Below are 22,493 nucleotides of genomic sequence, written 5' to 3'. Positions count from 1 at the left end.
TAACAATTGTTTTCTCTCCACAAGCCCTAATGATCTCCGTTTGAAGTTCCCCAGCTCGGTCCTGCACAAACTGTTTTCACAAGACCGCCGTGTTATGCATGTGACAGACACAGTATCTGGCTAAACAAGCAGGTAATTTCTGATAAAACTGCAACCAGCTTGGCTTGAAGTTCATTCATTCCAGATTGCAGAGCGCGACCTCAGATGTGGCAAACCTCCGTTTTTACTCAGCAGAGCTGTAATCACTGTAATGCAGCACATACAGTGTTTGGAGCTGCTTGTCTCACATTGCACAGGGAAGATAAGAACTTCAGTGGAGAATATCTACGAGCTGCGATAACAAGTTTATGTTCTCTGGTCACTCTTGCCAAAAAAATGCTTGTTATATCTCTCTGTAATATTTCTGTGTTTTTGTTTTTGGTTTTTTTACATCACTCAGAGTTGAAAATGACAGTGGGAGATATTTTTGTTCATGTGCTTATTTTGTTTATTCCTCAGTCGGTCATTTTATTTTATGAAAGCCATCAAAGGACTGTTACGTGTTGTGTATACCTGGGGGTCTCCAACCTTTTTTCCCCTCTGAGAGCTACTTTGACAAAATGAAAGTGGCTGAGAGCTACTCATGTCTTATATATCACCGGTTACATTCATTCACACATCGTATCAAAACACTCAAACTGATCTCCAAACCAAACCTGATGAATACGCTATGTTTTTGTGTAACCGGTCATCAAATATCAATATCCACAACTCCCCTTTGGTACCAAGAATAAAACATACAGACATGATACACATATTTTTAGATTCAGTGCGACTTACACTTTCCAAGAAAACAATTATGTCCAATTTGCATTTCAAATAAACGTCCATAAATCAGCTTAGAAATCAGAGAGAAAAGAAGTTCCTTATAACTCCAGAACTTGCCTGGGAATCATCATGTTTTCTTCAGTATCAAAGTAATCAGGTGATAGCCGTCAGTGCATCCAATGGTACACAACAAACAGGAACTTATAATAGATAATTCAGCGTAATTAATTCTTCAAAATGTAAATAAACATAGGCAAAAAAAAAAAAATGTTTAAAAACAGGGATCATGTTGTAGCCTGCAGCAAAACTCACTTCATCTATGGAAACAAAAATTTAGTTTAGTTTATATTTGTTCACATAAATGAAGACTTTTAACTTCTTATGTAACATTATTCAAAAGTGTTGCTAACACGGGATGTCGCCTACGGCATACCTGAAGTAAACAAGCTCGACAGCAGCGAAACTCGTTTGACTGACATCTGTTTAACAAATGATTACTTGGTGTCAGAGACGGGGGGGGGAGTGTGTGTATTTGATTTGAATGTTCTTGGAGCAGAATTACTCAGCGAGGTTATGTTGCTGAATGTTTGCACTTCGGTTCGCACTACATCCTCTGAACCTTTGGGCGAGCTACTACACAATAGGGAGCGAGCTTATGGTAGCGACATATTGGGAGATCCCCCGGTGTATACGGTGTAATGCGCAGTGAGAGGTAACATGGAATGAAAACAACATGAATCATAGAAATGATTTGCCAAAGCTTTCTCTTATGTAAGAACTTGCCAGCCCTAATGATGACTGGCAACATGTGTGTGTCATAAGGCTATAAATGATCAGAAATGCTACTAGAATCGATTTGCTCCTCATGAAAGACAAACACTGACATACTGGGGTAGTTTACTGCGAATCCGTCCCTCCGCTTTTCTTTCTCAAATTCAACAATTATCTTCAGCAAGATAAATCAAAGTTGTACCTACACTCTAACTGTACACTGTGACTAGACTATTGTTAACTTTAGATATTATCCTCTGACACATAGAGTGAAACAACAGCTTTTCCCTGAGTAATGGCTGAGGGGAAAATCAGGGGGAAAAAACAAGACTGGCTGAATGCCTCTCATTTTGCCAAGTGCTCCTCAGGCCAGTACATAACAAGGAAATGGACTGACAGGTTGAGAAAGAGGACAGAGAGGCATCAATGATCTATTGTTTGGAGCCAAGGCACTCCTTCCAACTCCCCTGGCAGTCAATATATCAAAGAAAGCAAAATATATTACACCATCTGCACCCAGATATTTTAGACACACAAATTATGTCATTTGTATTTTTTTGGCTTAATAAAAGCATTAAGAGCAGTTATGTATCCAAGCAAGCATGTATGAGCATGCAACACACACACACACACACACACACACACACACACACACACACACACACACACACACACACACACACACACACACACACACACACACTCCCACCAAAGGTCTGGAATCTATCAAAGCCCCCATTGCAATTACCTTCCAATGCAGGAAAAATGCATTACCTCTGTGCTGTGAAATGAACACTATGTTATTCCTACAAGGTTAGGAGTCTATCTTCCATACTGTGTAGTACAGTATATATCCTGCAGCCTGGCTGTGTGACCCTCTTACATCAGTTCTGCTTTACAGATTATGACAAATATTCAGTGGATGTTGAGAAGCTGATCTGCAATCAGCTGCGAGAGCTATTTTTACCTTTGGCACAAGTCTTATTCAAAGTGCTTTTCCAACACTGTAATGCAGAGGTAGAATTAAATTAGTATTTAATGTGAGAGGTAATTTGTCACACACACACACACACACACACACACACACACACACACACACACACTTCACATACTTAAAAAGTCAAGCTATTATTGTCATTGTGCGCAGGTCAGTTTTATTAAATCAGGTAGAAGAAAAGCTTGAAGAAGGTGAGCCAACGTTCAAGTCGCTGGTGTTATTAACAAAACAGAACTGGATCTTTTTACGCTCACATTAAATCAGAAACTCACAATAAACTGATGAAGTGCGTGTTTGGGTTTGTTCATAAGAATGAACTGTACAGACAGTAAATCTTGCTTATTGTTGAACAATGCAATTTATCTTCACATTTCTGTTCACTTGTCAAAGATAATACAATAATCTGAATCATGTTGCGTCTCCACCAGGAATAGTTGAGCCCATGCTATTGATATAGTCGTAAAAGCCCTGCATTGGAAAAGTAAATCCTCCTGTGAGTATTATGCTATTTTTGGATTATTATTACTGATGTGTTAATGTGTAAGATAGTTATTTTATATACTGTTGGGTAGTTTAATCAGTAAAAATGCATCATATTTCATAAACTACAATATTTTATAAAGTACAATATTTCCCTTTGATTTGTAGTAGAGTATAAAGTGGCATAAAATGGAAAATACTTAAGTAAACTACAAGAGCCACAGCACTTGAGTGAATGTGCCAAGTTAAATTCCACCACTGTTCATGACGCCTCATCATCTTGAGTGATTTTCTTAATGTTGATTTGACTTTCAAGTCCGTTTTGTGCACAACAGGACGCTCAGAAGAGAAGAGTTTTACAAGCATTCATAAAGCAGATGGACTGGCATGCTCATAAAATATGCAGAGTTATTAACTGTACAATCTGTGATGTCTAGAGTGCCTACTGAGCAGCACAGAATCATCCGTATCTATCTATCTGAAGGCAGAATGTGAAACTGTCAGGAAGAAAGAAACATATCAGGGAGACATGTACAAAAGGCAAGTCTGCGCTAAAATATTAATGTTGCTGTAATACTTGAAATGAGCATCATTGTGAGTAAGACGGATACAGAAATCTCTCCAGAATGGCTGCTGGTTGGGTAACACTTAAGTATGAGTCAGAGTATAACTGGAAATGGCACGCAATTTGTTTAAGAAAAGAGAGGAAATGTTCCTAAACCAACACACAGCCTCAGATAAAACCTCCTGATCCGTCAGATTTTAAAGCATTTCACTAAAAATAACAAAACAACTAATATTAAATAAATATCGGGAAATTTGAGCTAGAGGCAGATGAGTTAGTGTGTTATGACAGAACCTTGCTCCTTTTCTGCCTGTTTAAGATGCCTGGCAGAGGTCACATCAATAGCATCTCTGTTGTTCCAGACCTGACTAATGGAGAGAAGAGAGACACAACTGTTGTTGCAGAGCTCGCTAATGGAGAGACGGAGCTCTTCATTTCCTCTGAGGCCATTCTCATTGTTTAACCATCCACCAGCCTTCGCCCCCCCCCCCCCCCCCCTCCCTCGCACAAGTCGAAAAACACATTATGTGACATTCCAGAAATAAAATAACACAAATTATTAATGAATATAGCTATCCGAAGAAGCTAAATTTGATTACGGTGTGAGCCATAACAGGATATGGCTGGGGTGCTGGGTGGTCCCCCCCCCCCCCTCTCTCTCTCTCTCTCTCTCTCTCACAGTGTGTCTTTCTCTCTCTTTCTCCTATTCAAATTCGAGGCATGCTCAAACATCTAATAGATTTTTCCACCCCGGCACACAATTTACTGCTTACAGATTTAGAATTCTCTGGCTTCCGGCCAGGCCACAGTCAGAAGGGAATTAATGATATGAGCACATCAGTGAGGAAAAACAGCTTGTGATTCTCTCTCCTACAGGTCTGAGCATAATGAAGAAGATACTGCCATAACCCACCCCCCCACCCCACCCGCACCCCCCCACCCCTCTCTCAACACCACCAAAAAGAAAAAAACATACCAGCGCAGGAGAGAGAGAGAGAGGGGAAGGGGGGTGAGAGAGAGAAACATAATCAATACAAACACTCCATTAAATTACTTCAAAAGAGATTTTGGACAGTTTGTAGGATTAGTTCTGCAGAAAAAAGCAGAAGGGGAAGCAAATATGTTTGAGGGGCGGAAAGCAAACAAGTGTAAACGATACAATCTGCCACATATTCTGAATAGAGGAATACAGTGTGGCGTGTCTTACAAAAGCGTGGCATTCTTTCTCTGTCAGAGTCACAACATACCATTACTCTTGTACCACCACGACACGTTCTCTTTATCTTTTCCAAGAAACCGCTTACTCCTTCCCACGTTGCAGTCGAAACATAAAACATTTTCATGTGTGATAGTGACTCAAAGTCCCAAATATTGTTCTGTATTGTCACCAAGACAAATCAACCATGAGAAGACAGCATCTGTCTGTTTCCTTATCACCAGTTCCTACCCGCATAAACATTTGGTGATGCTCTGAACAGTCTCTGAAAAGGGACAGAATCTACCCTCTACATCAAATTGAAATGTTCCGACTGAAATATTGTTGGGATATCAACACGGCGTATATGTGCCAAGCCTGGCATACAGATCAGATGTTGCATCAGAGGGAAATACAGTGGTTCTTTCCCCCGAGCAGGCGAGGCTGTAAAGAATCTTGAAATGCAATAATATCGCTCTGTGCCTCAAGCTCAGTCAATGTAAGTTTAGCTCTGATCACATAAAGTAATGTTTAAATGTCTTCCAATCTGATGCTGCACACTAATTCTAAGCAGCTTTTATGTATGAAGAGTGTTCATGCTGGAAAAATGAGTAAATCAAGTAAATGTATTCAGACTTCAAAAAAAAAAAAAAAAAAAAAAAAAGAAAGGCTTGATTTTTGAATGTGCTGCTGATGGACTCTATTGTTGCACAATGCAATGCACAAAGGAAACAGAGGACAGCTGCAAAAAATTCAAACTAATTGTGGAGGGTTGTGAAACAGCCCCAAGAAAAAAAATAGAAAAATAATTAAAATTTGATCTCTGTTTGTGAGGTTTAAAGGACAGTTCCTCAATTTTGAAACAATAGTTAGGTGTCCATAAGCACATTGAAACAGATTTTGCTTACTGAAACCATTCTTCCTGTTAATACTGACCACCAAGAGATCTGTTCCTAACATGCTTTCAATGTAAGTGGTGGGGAACAAAATCCACAGTCCTCGCTCTATGCAAAAATACATCCCAGAGTTTATCTGGAGTTGATATGAGGCCTCGGCAGCCTGAAGAGATCAAGTGAATATCTCCCAGAGATTTTTTTTTTAGTACAAAATACCCTTTTAGTTTAGTCCTCCATCACAGACGCTGCACAGAAACACTTTCCAGGGAAACACAAAGAGAGAATTTAGCACAAAAAAGACCATAAGTTTGTACTTAATTGAAACCTCATATTGACTCTTAGTGAACTTAGACAGACTTGGAAAACACCTAGTGTCATTCTAAAGTTGCAGTTTCATTATTACAAACCGGTGAAATGTGTTGATTTCTTGAATTCTACGCACTATACATATGACAGTTTCTCATAAGGTTGGCGGCTTAATCCTAAACTTCTCCTATCCACAGGTTGAAGTGTCCTTGAGCAAGACTCACTACCCTCAAATTACTCCTGATGTATATGTATGACAAAAAACCTCGCTGTGAACAAAAGCACCAGCCAAATGAGTGTAATACACTTGAAATATAGATGAAGGTCAGTTATTATGGATTATGTAAAAAAAATCCATTACGTCAACTCACAGCAAAGTGCATTTTGATTCAGAGCTACAATGTCATATTTTTCTCTGCACGTTGATGAATATATTGGATGGAAAACATCGACCATTTGCAGCTTTTCACGCAGCAAAGAGCCTCATGCGAGCACGTCTTTCCTTGAATAATAATAACTGACCTTCATCACCATCACTTGCTGAATATTCCATGAAAATGTTAATGTTTTCTGATATTTAATCCATCATGCAGCCTCCAGTTTAGCGTGATCCACTCTATGCATTTGGTGGGTCAAACAGCACAATTACAACAGCTTTAATACGCAACGCAGCAGGAACATTTTCAACAAATGTCTGTGATCTTTAAAGATATGAATAAACCCACTGACATTTTCTTTATAATTTTATGTTGTCGTGTGTTTGCTTTTCAAAAGGTGCTGCAGTACAAAAATTGTATACAAAGTCAAGGGGAGGGGTGAATGCTTTTACAAGCAACTGTATATTTTTTTTCTGCCTGCATGGTTACTTTTTCCCGTCAGGATGTTTTCTCAGAGAGCCCTGATCCTCGCAGCAGTGAGGGATGAGCCAGCAACAGATGATACTATAGGTGAGGGCAGGAGTCAGGAACACCTTCTATGTTCTTTGAATGCAAGAGTCACAATCTATGACCTTATATAATCCTTCACATCATCTTAACTCACAATCTACTCACCGGTTTCTGCACTGAAGGCTTCAATTGAGGAAAGACAAGACAGAAAACCTATTGAGCTATTTTGTGAGCAAGAGCCATCCTTTGTGAGTATGTGTTTTTTTTTTTCTATTTTTTTTTTTTTATTATTTTCCATCTATGGCTCTCTGTTTCTCCCGGCACAAGCCAACAAACTGTATCAGCAGATACAGCTCTCCGACGCTCGGCCTCGTAGTATACGACCAGAAACCAATTTCGGCAGGCAGCAATGAAAAAAAAAAGAATCAGGCCAGTTCTCCGGGGAGAGATAGAGGGGCAGAATGTAAACTTCCCTGGCAAGCCATCCCTGGTGGCTTTAACTGTAAAAAGAAGCTCTAATACTCACTCCAATACAAGATAAACTGAGTGGACACTTTGCATCACCTGATTAAGTGGATTACATTACGCATTATGTAAGGATTGTAAAATACTCCAAGCACTCATAGCAATATGCTGTCTTTGTCCTGTTCTCTTGGAATTTGAAGCTTATGTAATTCAGTTTAATAGTCTTTTTTATGAAGCGTTTAACGTGTTTAATGTAGCCTAATTAAAAGTCCGTGGGATACTTTAAAAAAACAATAAACAATACAAAGAAATAGTTGTAACAATTTGCTAAATAAACTTGTTCGATGGCTTGCCAAGAGTGAGATGAGAAAATTGATACCACTCTCATGTCTGTGCGCTAAATATGAAGCTGCAGCCAGCAGCTGATTAGCTTAGCCTAACATAAAGACTGTGGCAACCTTACAGGGTCAACAAGAGGAAGAAGTTACTGCGCCCAGCCAAAACATAATTCAGCACATAACCACAGCATGGTGTTTTTACATCTAAACAAGATAGGTTGTGTTGCTAAAGCAGATTTTGCTACCATGCTAACCATATTAGCTATTTTCCCCTGTTTCCACTCTTTATGCTAAGCTTAGCTAAACAGCTGCTTGTGGTAGCTTCACAATTTACTGTAAAGACATATTTAAGTCTTAGTAAGAAAGCAACTGCACATATTTCTCAAAATGTCAGACTATTCCGTCAACAGACTGATCCCAGATGTTTCTTTAACTTTAGAAAATGAATAAATGTTTTTAAAGGACTGTAATAAAAAGGTCTTTGTATGCTTAGTCAACTGCTCTTTTAAAAACAGTCTCAAAGCCTGACTAAAGTTGGCATTTCAATTATGATGCCAATCATCTCTCTGCCTTGCAGGTTTTGGAGAATCACAGTTGTGGATGCTGCAGGACAGCAGTGAAGGTCACTTGTTTCTCTAATTAATTACTTTAATTTGTGTGTGCATGTTTGCTTTCATGTCTCGATGCATTTCTGAGGACAGAATAGAGCTTTGTTCACTCACCAAACTATAATTCCCTGTGTAATGCAGATCAAGAACAATACAATATTGCATTCTGCGATTTGAGCCACATATGTCTTGTAGTATTTCATATGTTGCCTATGAGACACAAACACATAACAGTGCACTTAATTCACAATGGCAGCATGCCAGGAAAAGTTAGGATATGTACTTGGAAAAAAAAAAAGAACAGTTTCCCTCGATAACAATGGCACACTTTATTGCTCTTTAGCTCACAATGGTTTTCTGTGCAGCTTGTGGTATTGCTGCAGTATCCTGTTATGGGGAACAATCCAATTCCTCTGACATAGTTACAGATCAGCCAGAGAATAACAATCAGCAAATACATCATTCAACCACTCTGGGCTATTCTGTTCATATATACAATCCAAAAAAAAAAAAAAAAAACTTTATATAGCACTATCATAAAAAAGCCAGTTTAGTCAATGAGCCAACATATTACACAGAATTACGGACATTCAGCTACAGGATGCTTTAAGGGTACTTTTATATCTGATCTGCTGCTGTGGCATGAATATTTCATTTCAGTAGTCAGCAGCATTGCAGTGGCACATTTCATATTTCTATGCAAACCCTTGCTCAGAGTAACATGCATTTGCCTTGATGAATAAGTGATCTCTCTCTCTCTCTCTCTCTCTCTCTCACAAACTCTGCCCCTCTCATATTGTCAGACTGTCAACAACTGACACACGCCAAAGATGTAGTGAACAAACAAACAAATGGATAAGTGAGTGCACACCACTGATTGTCGGTGTGTAGCATGTGTGCACGTGTCCATCTGTGTGTGTGTGTGTCAAAGTGTGTGTATGCCTGTGTCTCTGGTGCCCTGCCAGAGTCTGAGCCCGTTCTGCTGAGTGGGCAGATTCTCTGGCGGAGTGTCCCATCGGAGTGACAAGTGCATTTAGAAACAGCCTGATGGAGTCATTAACGGCAGCGCCGCTCATTAGCAAAACACGCACGCACAGGCGTGCACGCACGCACACACACACACGCACACACACACACACACACACACACACACACACACACACACACACACACACACACACACACACACACACACACACACACACACACAACCCCTCGGTAACAATAGCGTCATCGCCAGGTTATTACACTGACAACAGCTAAATCTATAAAATCTGGACGATACAGCACATTTATAGAAAACCATGATATGGAACATAATATCATTTAAGAAACGGGCTGACAAATCTGTTTATGAAAGCAAGCAATCACATACACGCCCACAAGCACAATCAAACTGTATTGATTACTGGAATAACAACAAAGCTTCCATTATTGATCCTCTTGTCCTTTCTGCGTATGAGATTCAAGCAATGCCGAGTAATCAAGGGCATTACAGCATCACACAGACACAAACACAACAGCTTGGCTTGCTGGAAGATCTCAGGCAGAAAGCAGTACAAGAGTCGTCGATAAACCACCATTTACTACAAAAAAATAGGCTCATATTTTAAAACCTATGGCAGTTTAACTTCCACATAGGCTTTGGGCATAAAATGATTATTAAAAATGACTTAATAGAGGATCATAAAGCTTAAATTCTGGCTTTACTCACCAGGATACATACTTATAACCTGACAAGAGGTACTGTAATTCCCATGGTATTTTTAGCATGTTTGCTAAGCTACATTATACCATTATAATCAGCATTAGGCATTACATCACAGCCATGTGAGAGAGAGGCAAATAAGTGGGAAACGGCTTCAAAGGGAACATTATGTTCTTTCTGATTATTAGGCTCAAATGCCAGAGTTTCCTATTTGCATCAGGTGAGTCATCTGCAGAGACATCCAGCTCTATGTCAGGCCTGATTCATGGGTAATGCTGTAGAGAGACCCCAAGAGCCCGGTGCAAGAATCAAACACTCGCTGACACTTAATGGCACCATGTACATGATGAATACTCCAGACAACCATTCAGACGCACACAGCAATGATCCTTAAAGCTGCTGAGATGCACAGACACAATTATGATCTGAACTGATGGATATAAAGAGGTATCAGAGGTGCTGTAGACTGCAGTTTGATGCGACTCGGTTATTTAAAGACATTACAAGCTGAATTATGTGATTTTTTGCAATGCTGCCTTTGTTGTTGTCACACTTGGAAAACAGAGCTGTTATACTGTGGGATGGTAATGCGTTGGCAAACACGCTGCCATTACCTCTAGCTTGCCTCTATTAGTGTGATTCTCAGCTCATTATATCGGGAGGAATTCCAACAACATACTGATGAATTACTCCAGTCAAGACAACACTTGTTAAACCAACCAAAGGACAATAAACATAAGCTGATTTATGGTGGAGACGGGACACAAATACATAAACCCTCAACACGGCAGCACAGAGAGACTGGAAACACTGCAGCAACCTTTCAGAATAAAGAGATGCTTTAAAAAATACCCTCAAAAGAAGACTAAAAGAAATGGAGGATTCTGCCTGCGCTCACCTAGCTGCGCCCTCTCCCTCTGGACATCCTTGAAGTTGAGACCGCTGGTCAGGGTGCTCTCTCGGTAACGGTGGAGGGCCTCCCGCCTCCCGTTGGTCCCCAGCTCCCGGAGCACGGAGGGTTTGAGAGGCTCGGCCTTCAGACCGTGGGCCCATCCTGAGAAGTCTGGTACCGTCCACTTCACCAGGTCCTCCAGCCGCACAATCACCTTCTCAGACACTGCAATTACCTCGTGCTGAAAGGAGGCAGGGCAGAATCCCAATTACAATCAGAGGAACATAAAGGGAGTTATATAAATGCAAGTGTGCCAAGGTCATTTTCTAGTACAACCATTTTAATGACTTTGTTTGAAGTAGTTTTGTTGAATAGACACAGGGAGGTACGCAGGTACGCATAACTGACATTGGAATTTTAAAATTGAAATCTAGAGAGAACTATTCCACGCTGAACATACTTGTGCAAAAAAATTTGGGATGAAAAGAACACATAAAAAAAATGCTCCCAACAAACAGTGTTTTAGAAAACAATGCAACCAATAGAAAACTTTTTTTTTTCTACAGACCGAAAAGCACAACCATTCATCATCAGATTATTTGTACACTATCCCTGCTCTAATAGTATAAAGATCATTTAGTTAAGGAAAAGTAGAAATACTAATATAATTTTAGACTTTATATACTATTAGGTAGATAAACAGCATAGAACTGCATCATAATATATAAGTGTATCATGTTTTTATGGAAAATCTTAATCTGAAAAGTCACTAAAAGCGTCAAACAAAGTGGAGGTGAAGTATAAAGTAGAATAAAATGGAAATAGTCAAGTAAAGAACAAATAACCCAAATTTGCACTTCCGTTAAATTCCACCACTGGTAAGTAATGTGTGGCCGGATAATGTGTCAGATTCAGGATCAAAGGTTGGGTCAAAAAGAGGTTTCAAATCCGAGCCAGTAGAAGAAACAGGACAAACAACAGAACGTCCTCATTTATCAACTAAATTGGTATGTGCGTCAAGTAGTGTTGCGGCTGTGGACACACATTCATGTAAGTAAATTACGGCAGCATGAATATGGATGATGTGGATGATTGCTGAATTGAATTTATGCCAGCAGTTAAATCAATGTCAATGAGGACGTAGATGTTTTAGACTTTTTGATTAGCATTTAGAAAGTCGGGCTCCTGATATTCACCGTGAATGCTGAGATTTTACGCTTTTAAATCACAAGTCACACTCAGTGGCTATGATTACACCTTCAAAGAGGAGAGGAGAAGAAGAAATGCAATTTGTTACAGCAAGGGTGTAATGAATGAACTGGAGAAAGCTGTGAGCCAGTGGTCTCCCTGACACACAATAAAATTAATGTGACACTGTCAGGAAACTATAAATGTAAATCTATAGCAGTCACGTGCAGGGGCTGACACCGAGGCTGAAAATAGCTGTGGCGGTTTTGTGTATCTGCTTTATTCTGTTCATAACGTTGATTCAGCCCCTTTTAATAACTCTCGTACTTAAAAGAAATACAAGTTGAACGGAGAGGGAAGGAAGAGGAGATGCTTAAATGTGTTTCCATTTGAAGGACTAATGGATGAAGTGCTTGTTACCAACAGAGTGGAGTGGTGTGCTGGACGATGGCTATTACAGAAACAGGGAAATCTGGAGGACAGATGTGTGCAGGCAGAAACACAGACACTCTGAGTAGGTCTCTGATGTTTAACTTGGTTATCTCCAATTTACCAGGCATCTGTCTGCTTGTACACATTTCCCCTCAAAGAGCCTGCATATTACTGACATAAAATAACACTCACTTATGTATTGTTGACATATTTACGCACGGCCTGTATGAATGCATAAAGGGTGGACGCAATAAACACATATAGGCTACACCTATACAATCTAATAAAATCCAAAAGCCCAGCTCTGCCGTAAAATCCCTCCTTTGTGGAACTTAAAATGTCAAGTTTTAGTTTTTTGTTGGCATTAAAGCTGCATTTCACATGTTTTAAATCATTATTTCAAAGTGTTCCTCCAATTTTATCTCCATATTCTCAATACAAACACATGAACACATGACTTTTCAGCTTTTCTGATTCTCTCTGACTGCTCCGTCTATACAATTACCCATATTCAGTTCTCACATCATCTGCAACTACAGGCATATCAAATCCCAACCAGTTGGAGACAGTATTTCCTTATAAAGGAAAAGCCTGCGAGGGATAGCTTGATATAGCTGTGCCTCCCTCACTAAGTAGAAACATCAAACATGGGTTTTCGGTCTTCTTATAATGAGCTGTCTTCAGCTGTCAAGTGGTGGCGGGTGCTTGTAACCAGCTTTCCATGCAATGAAAAACTGACTGCTGTTTCTGCCTTCAGAAAAAGCAGGCCATTTGAATAATGTAGAGCAACAGTAAATAGCATTCAGCCTGCAGCCAAAAAAAAAAACACATTGTACTGTATCTCTTCAGAATTAGCTACTGTACTTTGATGCGATGCGCTGACAGCACATAGAGAAACAAAACTGTGAAATATTCCAGTTCAGTCCACTCGAAACAAAAATAATGCACTGAGTGTTCTGCTGCTGATGATGTGTGAGTCAAATAGCAATACTTCAAGTAATTCAATAGCACACCAGAGCATAGACACAGCAGCAGCAAATCTTAAAAACACACAGCCATTGCCTCCATATCAATCAGCTGAATGACATGGTGCCTTGTGTGAGTGTCAACAGATCCTGTTTGGGGACTTGTTCGGCTTGAGAGCAAAACACAACAGGTGAGAGCAATTCAGCAGCTGTCAACACAGTCCAGAATATAATCACTCTATGAACAGAGCCGCAGCTCTAAAAACAGGCTACATCCATTAGCTTTCCCATATACTGTCTTTTTTTTATTTATTTATTTATTTTTAAACTTTACCAGCCAGCTTCACGCCGGCCTGAAGTCTGTTGGTGATGTGTGATACGGCACATCCAGTCAGGAAGCTGAGGACTGACTTATGGTTTCCATACGTCACGATATATGATTGAGAAATCTGAAAGCAAACGCTGCAGAATTAAGAAATGTGCCGTGCCTCTACGTAAGAGGTTTTCTGAGAACTAGCCAACCCAGTCAGTTATTGAGAAACGATCACAACAACCACATTGCACCAGCCTGGTTTGCCATGATAAAATAAAAAACAGAACTGAAGAAGCCCGTTGGACGAGACGTGAAACGTCTTCAACTTGATTCAACTTTTATTGGAAGAAAACTGAAGGATTTCTAAATACCAACACCAAACTAGAGCCGCAACTATTATTTTCATTTTTCTATCATCTGTCAATTCAGTTAATATCTTAGTTTCTAGAGACCCAGAAAACAGTGAGAAAAGAGACCAAGTTCCTCTTGTCTAACTAGAAGCGTCCAAGAGGAACAGATATTCAATCCACAATCAGATAAAGCAGCGAATATCTGACATCTGAGAAGCTGGAACCAGTGAAGGTTTTTTGTAGAGCCGACACATGTCTATTAATCAATTAGTGAACTGACAGAAAAGAAAATGAAAAATAGTCAATAAATTATTTGAAGTCCTAAGTTTTTTTTAACAAAAGTGACAAAAACTCTAGTTTTGACGTATTAACTGTGAGTACTTGCTGGTTTTCTTGGTCCATCATAAGACTAAACTGAATATATTGGGGTTCTATATTGTTGCCTGGACAAAACAACTAATTTAAAGGTTTCAACTTGGACTATTTTCTTGTCCTAAATCAATCAAACACTGATTGATGATTAGAATACTATACGTTAAGTTAATTGTACCCCTACCTTTTTGTTTAATAAATTCATGTGTAACTAATATAGTTGTTGATTAGTTTTCTGTGAAGTCAATGAATCGACTCATTGTTTCAGCTCTAGATGCGACTCTACCAGATTTATCATTCCAGTGGTATTCATCAGCGTTGCGGGGGTCTTCTGCTCCATACTTGGATTTTCGGGGTTTCAAAGATGTGCGTTAGAAACTTGGGGCCTTGCTCTTCTGTAAATGCCGCACATCCACACTGTGCTGTCATTTCGCGTTAGGCAGCTTATAGTTTAACAAAGCAGCAGACACAGCCAGCAGGCCACTTGATAATATAGGTCAGAGGACTGCAAGCCCACAGCCAAGAGGTGACACTCCACATCAGCAACATACCAAACAGCCGGGTGTCATTTCAGTGACATTTCCTACACCGATGCATTAAGAGCATTTATACACTCTGAATCCCACACTCAATGTCTTAATGTGTCACCATCATTTTACCCCGGGTATGTCAATAAAACGCACACACTCTCTAACTGCTCATTTTATGATTGAGTTAAAATGCAAGGTAACACATTAACAGCCGAATGTTGCATTCTGCCTCCGTTCTTCTATCAATAATTCATGTTATTATTGCAGCAGCATGATATCTCCAAAAACATTACTGAGTGAATTTATTGCTATGACTGCACATAATGGACTCAAAGTGGAGAAAAACAGACTTCTGCTGTGAAACTGTAGATAACTCTGTTCCAGCAACCCATGACTCCAGCAATCTCATTGAAATTAAACTCGCTAAAATCCATATCATTCTATTTATATGGATGCAGCGGTGTACTGGTGGCAAAACAAGAACATAAGGGACACTCCAAATTCTATATTCGGTGATCCAATTAGAAACAATGCACCCTGAAATATTCCATATCACTCCGAAACAATTCCCCGCGAGAAAATCCAGTGAGGCAGACATTCCTGACTGTCAGCGTTCTGGGGAGGAGCGTCTCATCGCTCGGACAGGACTTTCAGCTTGGGAGTCAAGGGGTGCACGCTCCCAGTGGGTGGGTGTCTTTCTATACTGTGGGTACCCACATTGACATGCATGCACACACACACACACACACACACACACACACACACACACACACACACACACACACACACACACACACACACACACACAGTGCTCCTGTCACGCTGGGAAGGTTTCAGCCTGCTGCCTCAGAGAGGTCAGCGCTGGAATTCCTCAGGCCAAAGGAGATTAGTAATTGAGTAATGGACATGGTGACATGGACAATGAGGAGACAGAGAGGGAGACAGAGGAGGAGAAGTGGAGAAAAAGAAGGAGCGGGAGAGAGAAGAGAACGAGGGTATGAAACACAATATGAGTTCATTATCTATCTCCCCTCCCCATGACTGACCTTGGCTTCAGTGTCCCAAAACAAACTTATCTGGGAATTAAACAGGAGCTCTGGGGAGTAAGCCAGGGACAATTGAATTAGAATATGTTTTTTTTTTTTTTTTTTTTTATGAGACCGCCTTAAGACCACAAAGAGTTCAAGGTACAACATTTAAAAGGTGAGAATTATTGTACATAATGTTCTGGCACTTGATGCATGCAGTTTATTCATATGCATAAAAGTTGCTGTAATATCTGCGGGGTGCTGAACTCATCTTTTATTCACTGATTCCATTAAGAGATTGCTCTTACATGAGCCGAGGTGATATATGAACTTAGCATTCTTGCACAGCTATAATGACAGAGAAAAATAGCGAGATAACAGGAGTTTTCAAAGCCTTCCTGAAAGTGGGAGAGGCATCCATCATGTAAGGTGACACCACAAAAAAGCTGCGTCAGCTCCCTTGAATCACTGCAGCTTTGTACCCTTGTATTTTAGCGAACGCACACAAACACACACACTCAAACACACACACACACACACACACACACACACACGCACAAAAGAAAAGAGTAAATGCATGATGATTCAAAATGCTCCATCTGAGAAACTACAGTTAAGACTGAATAATATAAACTGGAGTATTAAGCAAGAGCTTCTCATGTGTGGCTACATTCTCTCAAAGGTTATAATAACGATCCACTGTAGCTGGGGGCACTGGAGTCATGCATCAAGGCAAATGTTTGCCTGTTCAAGTGGTTAGTCAATGACAAAGTGGAAAAAAACCCAGCTAAAGAGCACCAAAAGTCTCCTGTGTGTTGACAAACTGGGCGCTGCTGGAACATATCATTACTTAGGCTGCGAAGACACAAAACAGTTTGGTGAAAAGAATCAGAAGATCTTGAAGGACAGGAATGACAACTCCTAAAGAAATGGGAAATGTTAGTGGGGTGTTTTTTTTTTTTATAGCCTTTGAAGTCCAGGGTATTCCATTTTAAAGGTTTTAAATTACACTTTCCTAAAAAGCTGGTAATAATTTACATGCTATTTCAGCAATGGTGAGGAATTCACTGGAGGGCAGTGTTCAGAGTTAATGACTTGTTCTGCGGCAGGAGGAGGCACACATGCGCGCACGCCACAAATACACACTAACCCCCCCCACACACACACACACCACCACTACCACCACCTCTAAATTCCTGCCATTGTTGTGTGAATGGGGAGATTTGGTATAATGCACAGACTGGCCAAGACCAGAGAGCAGTATGGATGTTCTTAAAAAGATCACTGTAAAAAAAAAAAAAAAAAGAAAAAAAAAGTGCCATATCACATTTACACTACAGTCATTCAGCTGAATGACCTTATCCATCAAAATGCTGGTCGCATATCTAAGCCACTTACACTTAACACAACTAGCATCCCAGATGCCTGAATTACCCATTCAGGGTTTTTCCCTTAGGAAAAATCAAAGAAGCAGCAAATGAATACAATCTAATTTCCCTACAAGCTGGCTTTCCAAGCACTGAAACACATGCATGGACTACTGCCATGTACTGAAGAAATGGCTCTGGACGCATGCCAAAGTGTTTTCCACAGCAATCAATACTGGCCTAGTGCTGCAGTCCCCAGCCTGTCAGTGTGTGTGTGTGTGTGTGTGTGTGTATGTGTGTGCGCCAAGCCTTGTCAGCTAGAGGGACAGAATAGAGGAGAAGAGAGGTCAGATGAAATCAGAGGTGATGATAATAGCACATTAATATAACATGATCCAGAAATATTCTCCGAGGTTGTGAATTCCCATTAAGAGCTCCTTGCTGTATTTGCAGTAAAGTGGGATATATAGTGTAAGATAAGCATAAGCAATTAACCGCCTGAAGCAGAGTATACAATAAGTGGGTGTTGTGTGCGGTGAGCTGTTATCTCCAACAGCTCTCTCCTGAAATGGGGGGTCCAAAAACAGAAAGTATTACAGGCGGTGAGCAGTACCGGCAGGAGAGGCAGGCCATTTGGAGTGAGAAGAAATAATGTGTCACTCAGTGAGTTTTAAAACACATGTGACTGTTTAGTCGGTGGCAGTTTGCAGGCAGACAAATAGAGCAGAGGCCCCAATAGAGGGTTTGTCATAATGGGTGAGCAGCTCGACACAAAGCCTGTTTAAAGAGCAAGCAGAGCTCAACTGGTGAGGGTAAACACTGCTTGTCAGGCGGAGATACAATGAAAAATAGAGCTTCCTCCGCATATGGACTTAATAATTAACTCAGTATAAATAGATTAATACATTTTCCCCGGATCTGTTTATCACCTATTCAGCAAACACGGGCGCCGAGAGTGAGGTTTATTCAATGAATCACTATTTTTATTTCCAGCCAAAGCAGAGTGGATTTTAAAGCTGGCTGCGTTTAAAAGGAATTGACCTCCAACCCTGTGACAGAAGAAAAACAAGCACAGTAGGTCACGGGTTGGTTCCTCTTGTCACTGCACAGCACAGCAAAACACAGCACAGGAGAGTCTGAGAGCAAACAAATACCTGAGAAATAACCAGGAAATTACATCATATCTCGTCACTGAGAACACAAGTGAATCAGTAATCCAATTCTGGTGAGCTAGTTCAATAAAAGCCTGTTCTCAAGTCTTGAAAAAGTTGTTCCTTTTGGTATTTGGAGGATATTGGCTTCAGGCTCCAGATAATAGCTATCTACAAGATATGAAGCGTGATCACATAAGAGAAAGGGAGCGACGCAGCAGCGGCTGTTTATGTGCCAAATGTCACAAACTGTTTCTGTTTTATGTTGTGTGAAAATATTCAAGAGTAAATCTAACATGATCTAAGAATAAATGTCATGGGCCTCAATGATACCAAGCTGTGGCTTTAGCTCATGATGCTGTCTGCGCTTGTTTAGCACTAAACGCTTTTGAAAATAGCACACTTCCTGCGAGCTGTAAGTTATCACGTCCTTATCTGTGTGAGTCAGTAGGGTAATTTGAACTCCTGATTTTCAGACGGTCAATTACAGATTTACAGTTCAGTGTAACTCCAGAGCCATTAATCTATATTTATGAGCCCTGAAGAAAACTGACTAATGTGCGGTTTATAAACTCCACTTCCCAGTGTGCCTAAAAATGAACTCCTCTCTACTGTTTACATTTCAAAAACAAACAATCTTTTCACACATACATCACTCAGCCAGAGAGTTTTAATATCACAGCTTTTTTGTGAGGCTGGTTTACCCTTCCTGTTTGTTTTGTGGATTATGGGTTGCGTCTGTAAGCGCTCCTAGCTGACTCATGCAGTGCAGATTAGTGTTATGGGGCAAAGTCAGCGAGAATCTGAATGGGCTCAGTGAAGGTCATAAACTGACTTGAAGTTGTCAGGGCAATTTCCACTGTGTAATATACAGTAAGTAGGCTAGTCTGATTTGCTGAGAGCAGGAGGTTTGCCAAGCCTTTTAATTGAGATCAGCCTGCAGGCACCTACATTGCACTTAAACGTATCATCTCCAAATTATATTATTTTATAGTCTGGGCCTGTTCTGTAATCAGAGTGCAACTTCAAAGCGAGAGCATCTGTCTCTGGTGTCTGCAGGATTGTGTGCTGTGATGCAAGTTGCTACATAATTCATGCAGGGAAATGACTTTTATTCCTCTTCTGTTATCAAACACACAAACTGCAGCAGATGCTTTTCCTCTTGTATGATTCTGTGCTTTTCTTTATATCCCAAATTCTTTGAGAATTTTTTATTTGCATTGGCAGTGCAGTCCTCCTGGTAGATATACCCAATGGACTGGAATGTAAGCACTTTGCAATGCAAATAAGTCTTTGGGAAAGGGGCGGAGTTGACATGGCGTTGCGCAAGTGTGGCCTCAGAATCGGCGATGCATGCACTCAAAGTAATTACTAAATAATTGCAGCGTGTTAAAGGCTAAAGCGAGAGCGCTTCAGGAGATGATACCCGCTCATAGAAGAATTCTGCCGCAAATGGCCATAAATAGCCATCTTTCTCATGAAAGGGAAATGTGATAGCCACTCTATTACTCAAGAGGAAAGAATGTAAGTAAACCATCAGCGGAAGAGTCAAGTACAAACACGGCTTTGTCCTTCCCTATAAACAATATAACAGCAGCAGAGAATAATTTCCATCCAGCCGCGAGTGATCAAAAGCAGAGAGTAGTAATTAAAGTGCTGTTGTCGCTGGCTGAAGAATATCAGAGAGGAAACAAAACATCATTTGTTTTATAGCCGGTGAGAAAAACTCAATAATCAGAGTAATGCCATTCAGTGCAACGATGTAACCGGATCACAAGCGCCACATATGGCCACAGTCAATCATAGCTATTGCTTTTCTGTGCCAACAACGCCTTAATGTAACACAGAGCCGTTTCACATTGTTGAGGATGGAAATGTCCACATGGAAAATTATGCAAAGCGTGGAGAGTAGTTAAAACGTGTCAGCGCTGGCTTTGCTCTGCCACGCTTTATTACTCGCTCTGCCTCTTTCAACATCAGGCGGCATTACAAAATATCTAATAACTATCGTAGCGACCGATCTGAGCCAGTTTGATCCCGTGCATTCATTACCGTTTCGCAATTTCCGCCCATATGTCAGTATTTGACACGCTTTACCAAGAAATGAAATGACAGAGCCTCGGCGCTGGATTCTTGCGGATTTTCCCCCTTTATAACACAATTAACCCCATAGAGCGCAGCGGCAGCCTTATTGAGCGCAGCTGGACAAGTGCACATTCAGCAGTTGACACCACAATAGACAAATAGGCTCAAGTAAAACTGGAGAACAAAAATACCGCTGTAGGTCAAACCTTTAACTGCTCGGATACATCAACGTCAATAGCAATGCGTGCGTTTACGGACGCCTGTGTCACCAGAGACTACACACACATCCACTGCAAACTCTTAATGCAGTGAAGATGCTGTTTAATAAAATGCTCGCGAACAAGGGAGAACACACACACACGCACACACACGCAGACACACGCACACATACACACAGAACAAACACGGAAAAACACCAATAACGCACAATTATTCACCAGGCGATGAATATTCCTACCTCTCCATGAGTGACTGTCCGTCCCTGGGGAGTATCCTCGGGTAGAAAATAAAGTTTGGAGCTTGATAAAAGTTGCTTGCTTGTTCTTTCTTCCCAGAGCAACTGAAGCTCCGCTATGCAAATAGGATCCTCCGGTTTACATCTGACGAAGAAAAAGTCTCCGAGAGACAGAATCCTCGGTTTGCCGTCCCGGTTAAATTTAAAGGCTTTATAGAATATATATGGTCCATGTAAACCGCAAGACGAGCCCACCCACTGTAGAGGAAAAACACAAACGGAGAAATTAATGAATGGCTTATCGAGTCATTTGGTAAACAAATCGTAACTAGGTGGACATAAACATTTCAAACATCCCTGCGCGGCTGGCAAACATCACATTAGAATATCTCTGTTTTTTTGCACACAATCACTATCATGTAACTATTTTTAGATGTTCAACATATGACACAGATGTGGTCATACTAAATGCAGTGTGTCAAAGTTTGGTGGATTAGACACATGAGTACATTTTACAGTCGGTGACGATTAGCGCAATGCGAAAATGAAATAAATCGACGGCTGATAACAAACGTTACCTTCAGTGAGTTCGGCTCCATCTCGACGTTATGAATTGATTAAACTCAACACGCTCTCCAAACTTGCTGGCTTGAATGGATTGCCGAAGGTCCTGCAAGGGACATATTTCTGCAGAGTTTAAAACATCGTGTATAGTCGATAAAGAGTCGTAGAAAAATATGGTTTGGAATTAAATACCCTACAGGAACCATTTTGTAAGTCTGTTTTTAATTTAATGCAGTAAATATATGATAATTATTTTTTAGTGTATTTATATTCAGCGTAATCAGGTGTTTAGGCAAAATATTATCACATAACTATAAAAATATCAAGACTTTTCAATCACCAGTGGGAAATAGTTTTATATAAAAGGATAAAATACCATTTTCGAAAATTTCACTGCCTTCAAAAGCTTAATTTGTGCTAATATTCCGTGTTTATGGGCTTTTCTGCGACTATGTGTCTTCCAGGACTTCTGTAAAAGACGTTCAGTATGAAAGCACATTTCTCACAGTAATGACACTGAGGCGCTTGCTGTGGATGCCTTCAAGAAACAATGTTACATGAAAGTTAATAGGGTTATCAAATGATTCCTCAAAAGGCAATGTGGGACCCGTGAGGTGCCGGCTTTGCTTCGAGCGGAACTTGGTATGCGTTATGGCTCAGGCGCGCAGGTTGGCTTTAATGCTGAAAATAATGGCCTTTATGTATTTTTTGAGGCGAGCATGAAAAGACAAAATTGGCCGAGTTAGAAAGCGGGGCGTCACGAGACAGAATTCACGAGG

General features: G+C 40.4%; 1 protein-coding gene across 2 annotated transcripts in view; it reads right to left on the bottom strand.

The window, feature by feature from the left end:
* arid5b (AT-rich interaction domain 5B) overlaps window positions 1–21,809 on the bottom strand; it is a 76,787-nt gene extending 54,978 nt beyond the window's left edge. The window contains exons 1-3 of one of the 2 annotated variants that reach the window (XM_056395023.1): window positions 21,729–21,809; window positions 21,154–21,408; window positions 10,922–11,156 (exon numbers count right to left, since the gene is read on the bottom strand). In XM_056395023.1, coding sequence (XP_056250998.1) covers window positions 10,922–11,156; window positions 21,154–21,408; window positions 21,729–21,749 — 511 coding nt within the window. In that variant the 5' untranslated portion in view covers window positions 21,750–21,809. Of the gene's footprint in view, window positions 1–10,921; window positions 11,157–21,153; window positions 21,409–21,728 lie in introns of those variants that run through there. The other variant, XM_056395024.1, reaches the window with a different exon arrangement.
* Window positions 21,810–22,493: the final 684 nt, after the last annotated feature.

Source organism: Seriola aureovittata, chromosome 14, assembly GCF_021018895.1.
Source record: "Seriola aureovittata isolate HTS-2021-v1 ecotype China chromosome 14, ASM2101889v1, whole genome shotgun sequence".
Classification (NCBI taxonomy): domain Eukaryota; kingdom Metazoa; phylum Chordata; class Actinopteri; order Carangiformes; family Carangidae; genus Seriola; species Seriola aureovittata.
The sequence above is the reverse complement of the archived record's forward strand: the minus strand, read 5'-3'. Positions and strand labels throughout refer to the sequence as shown.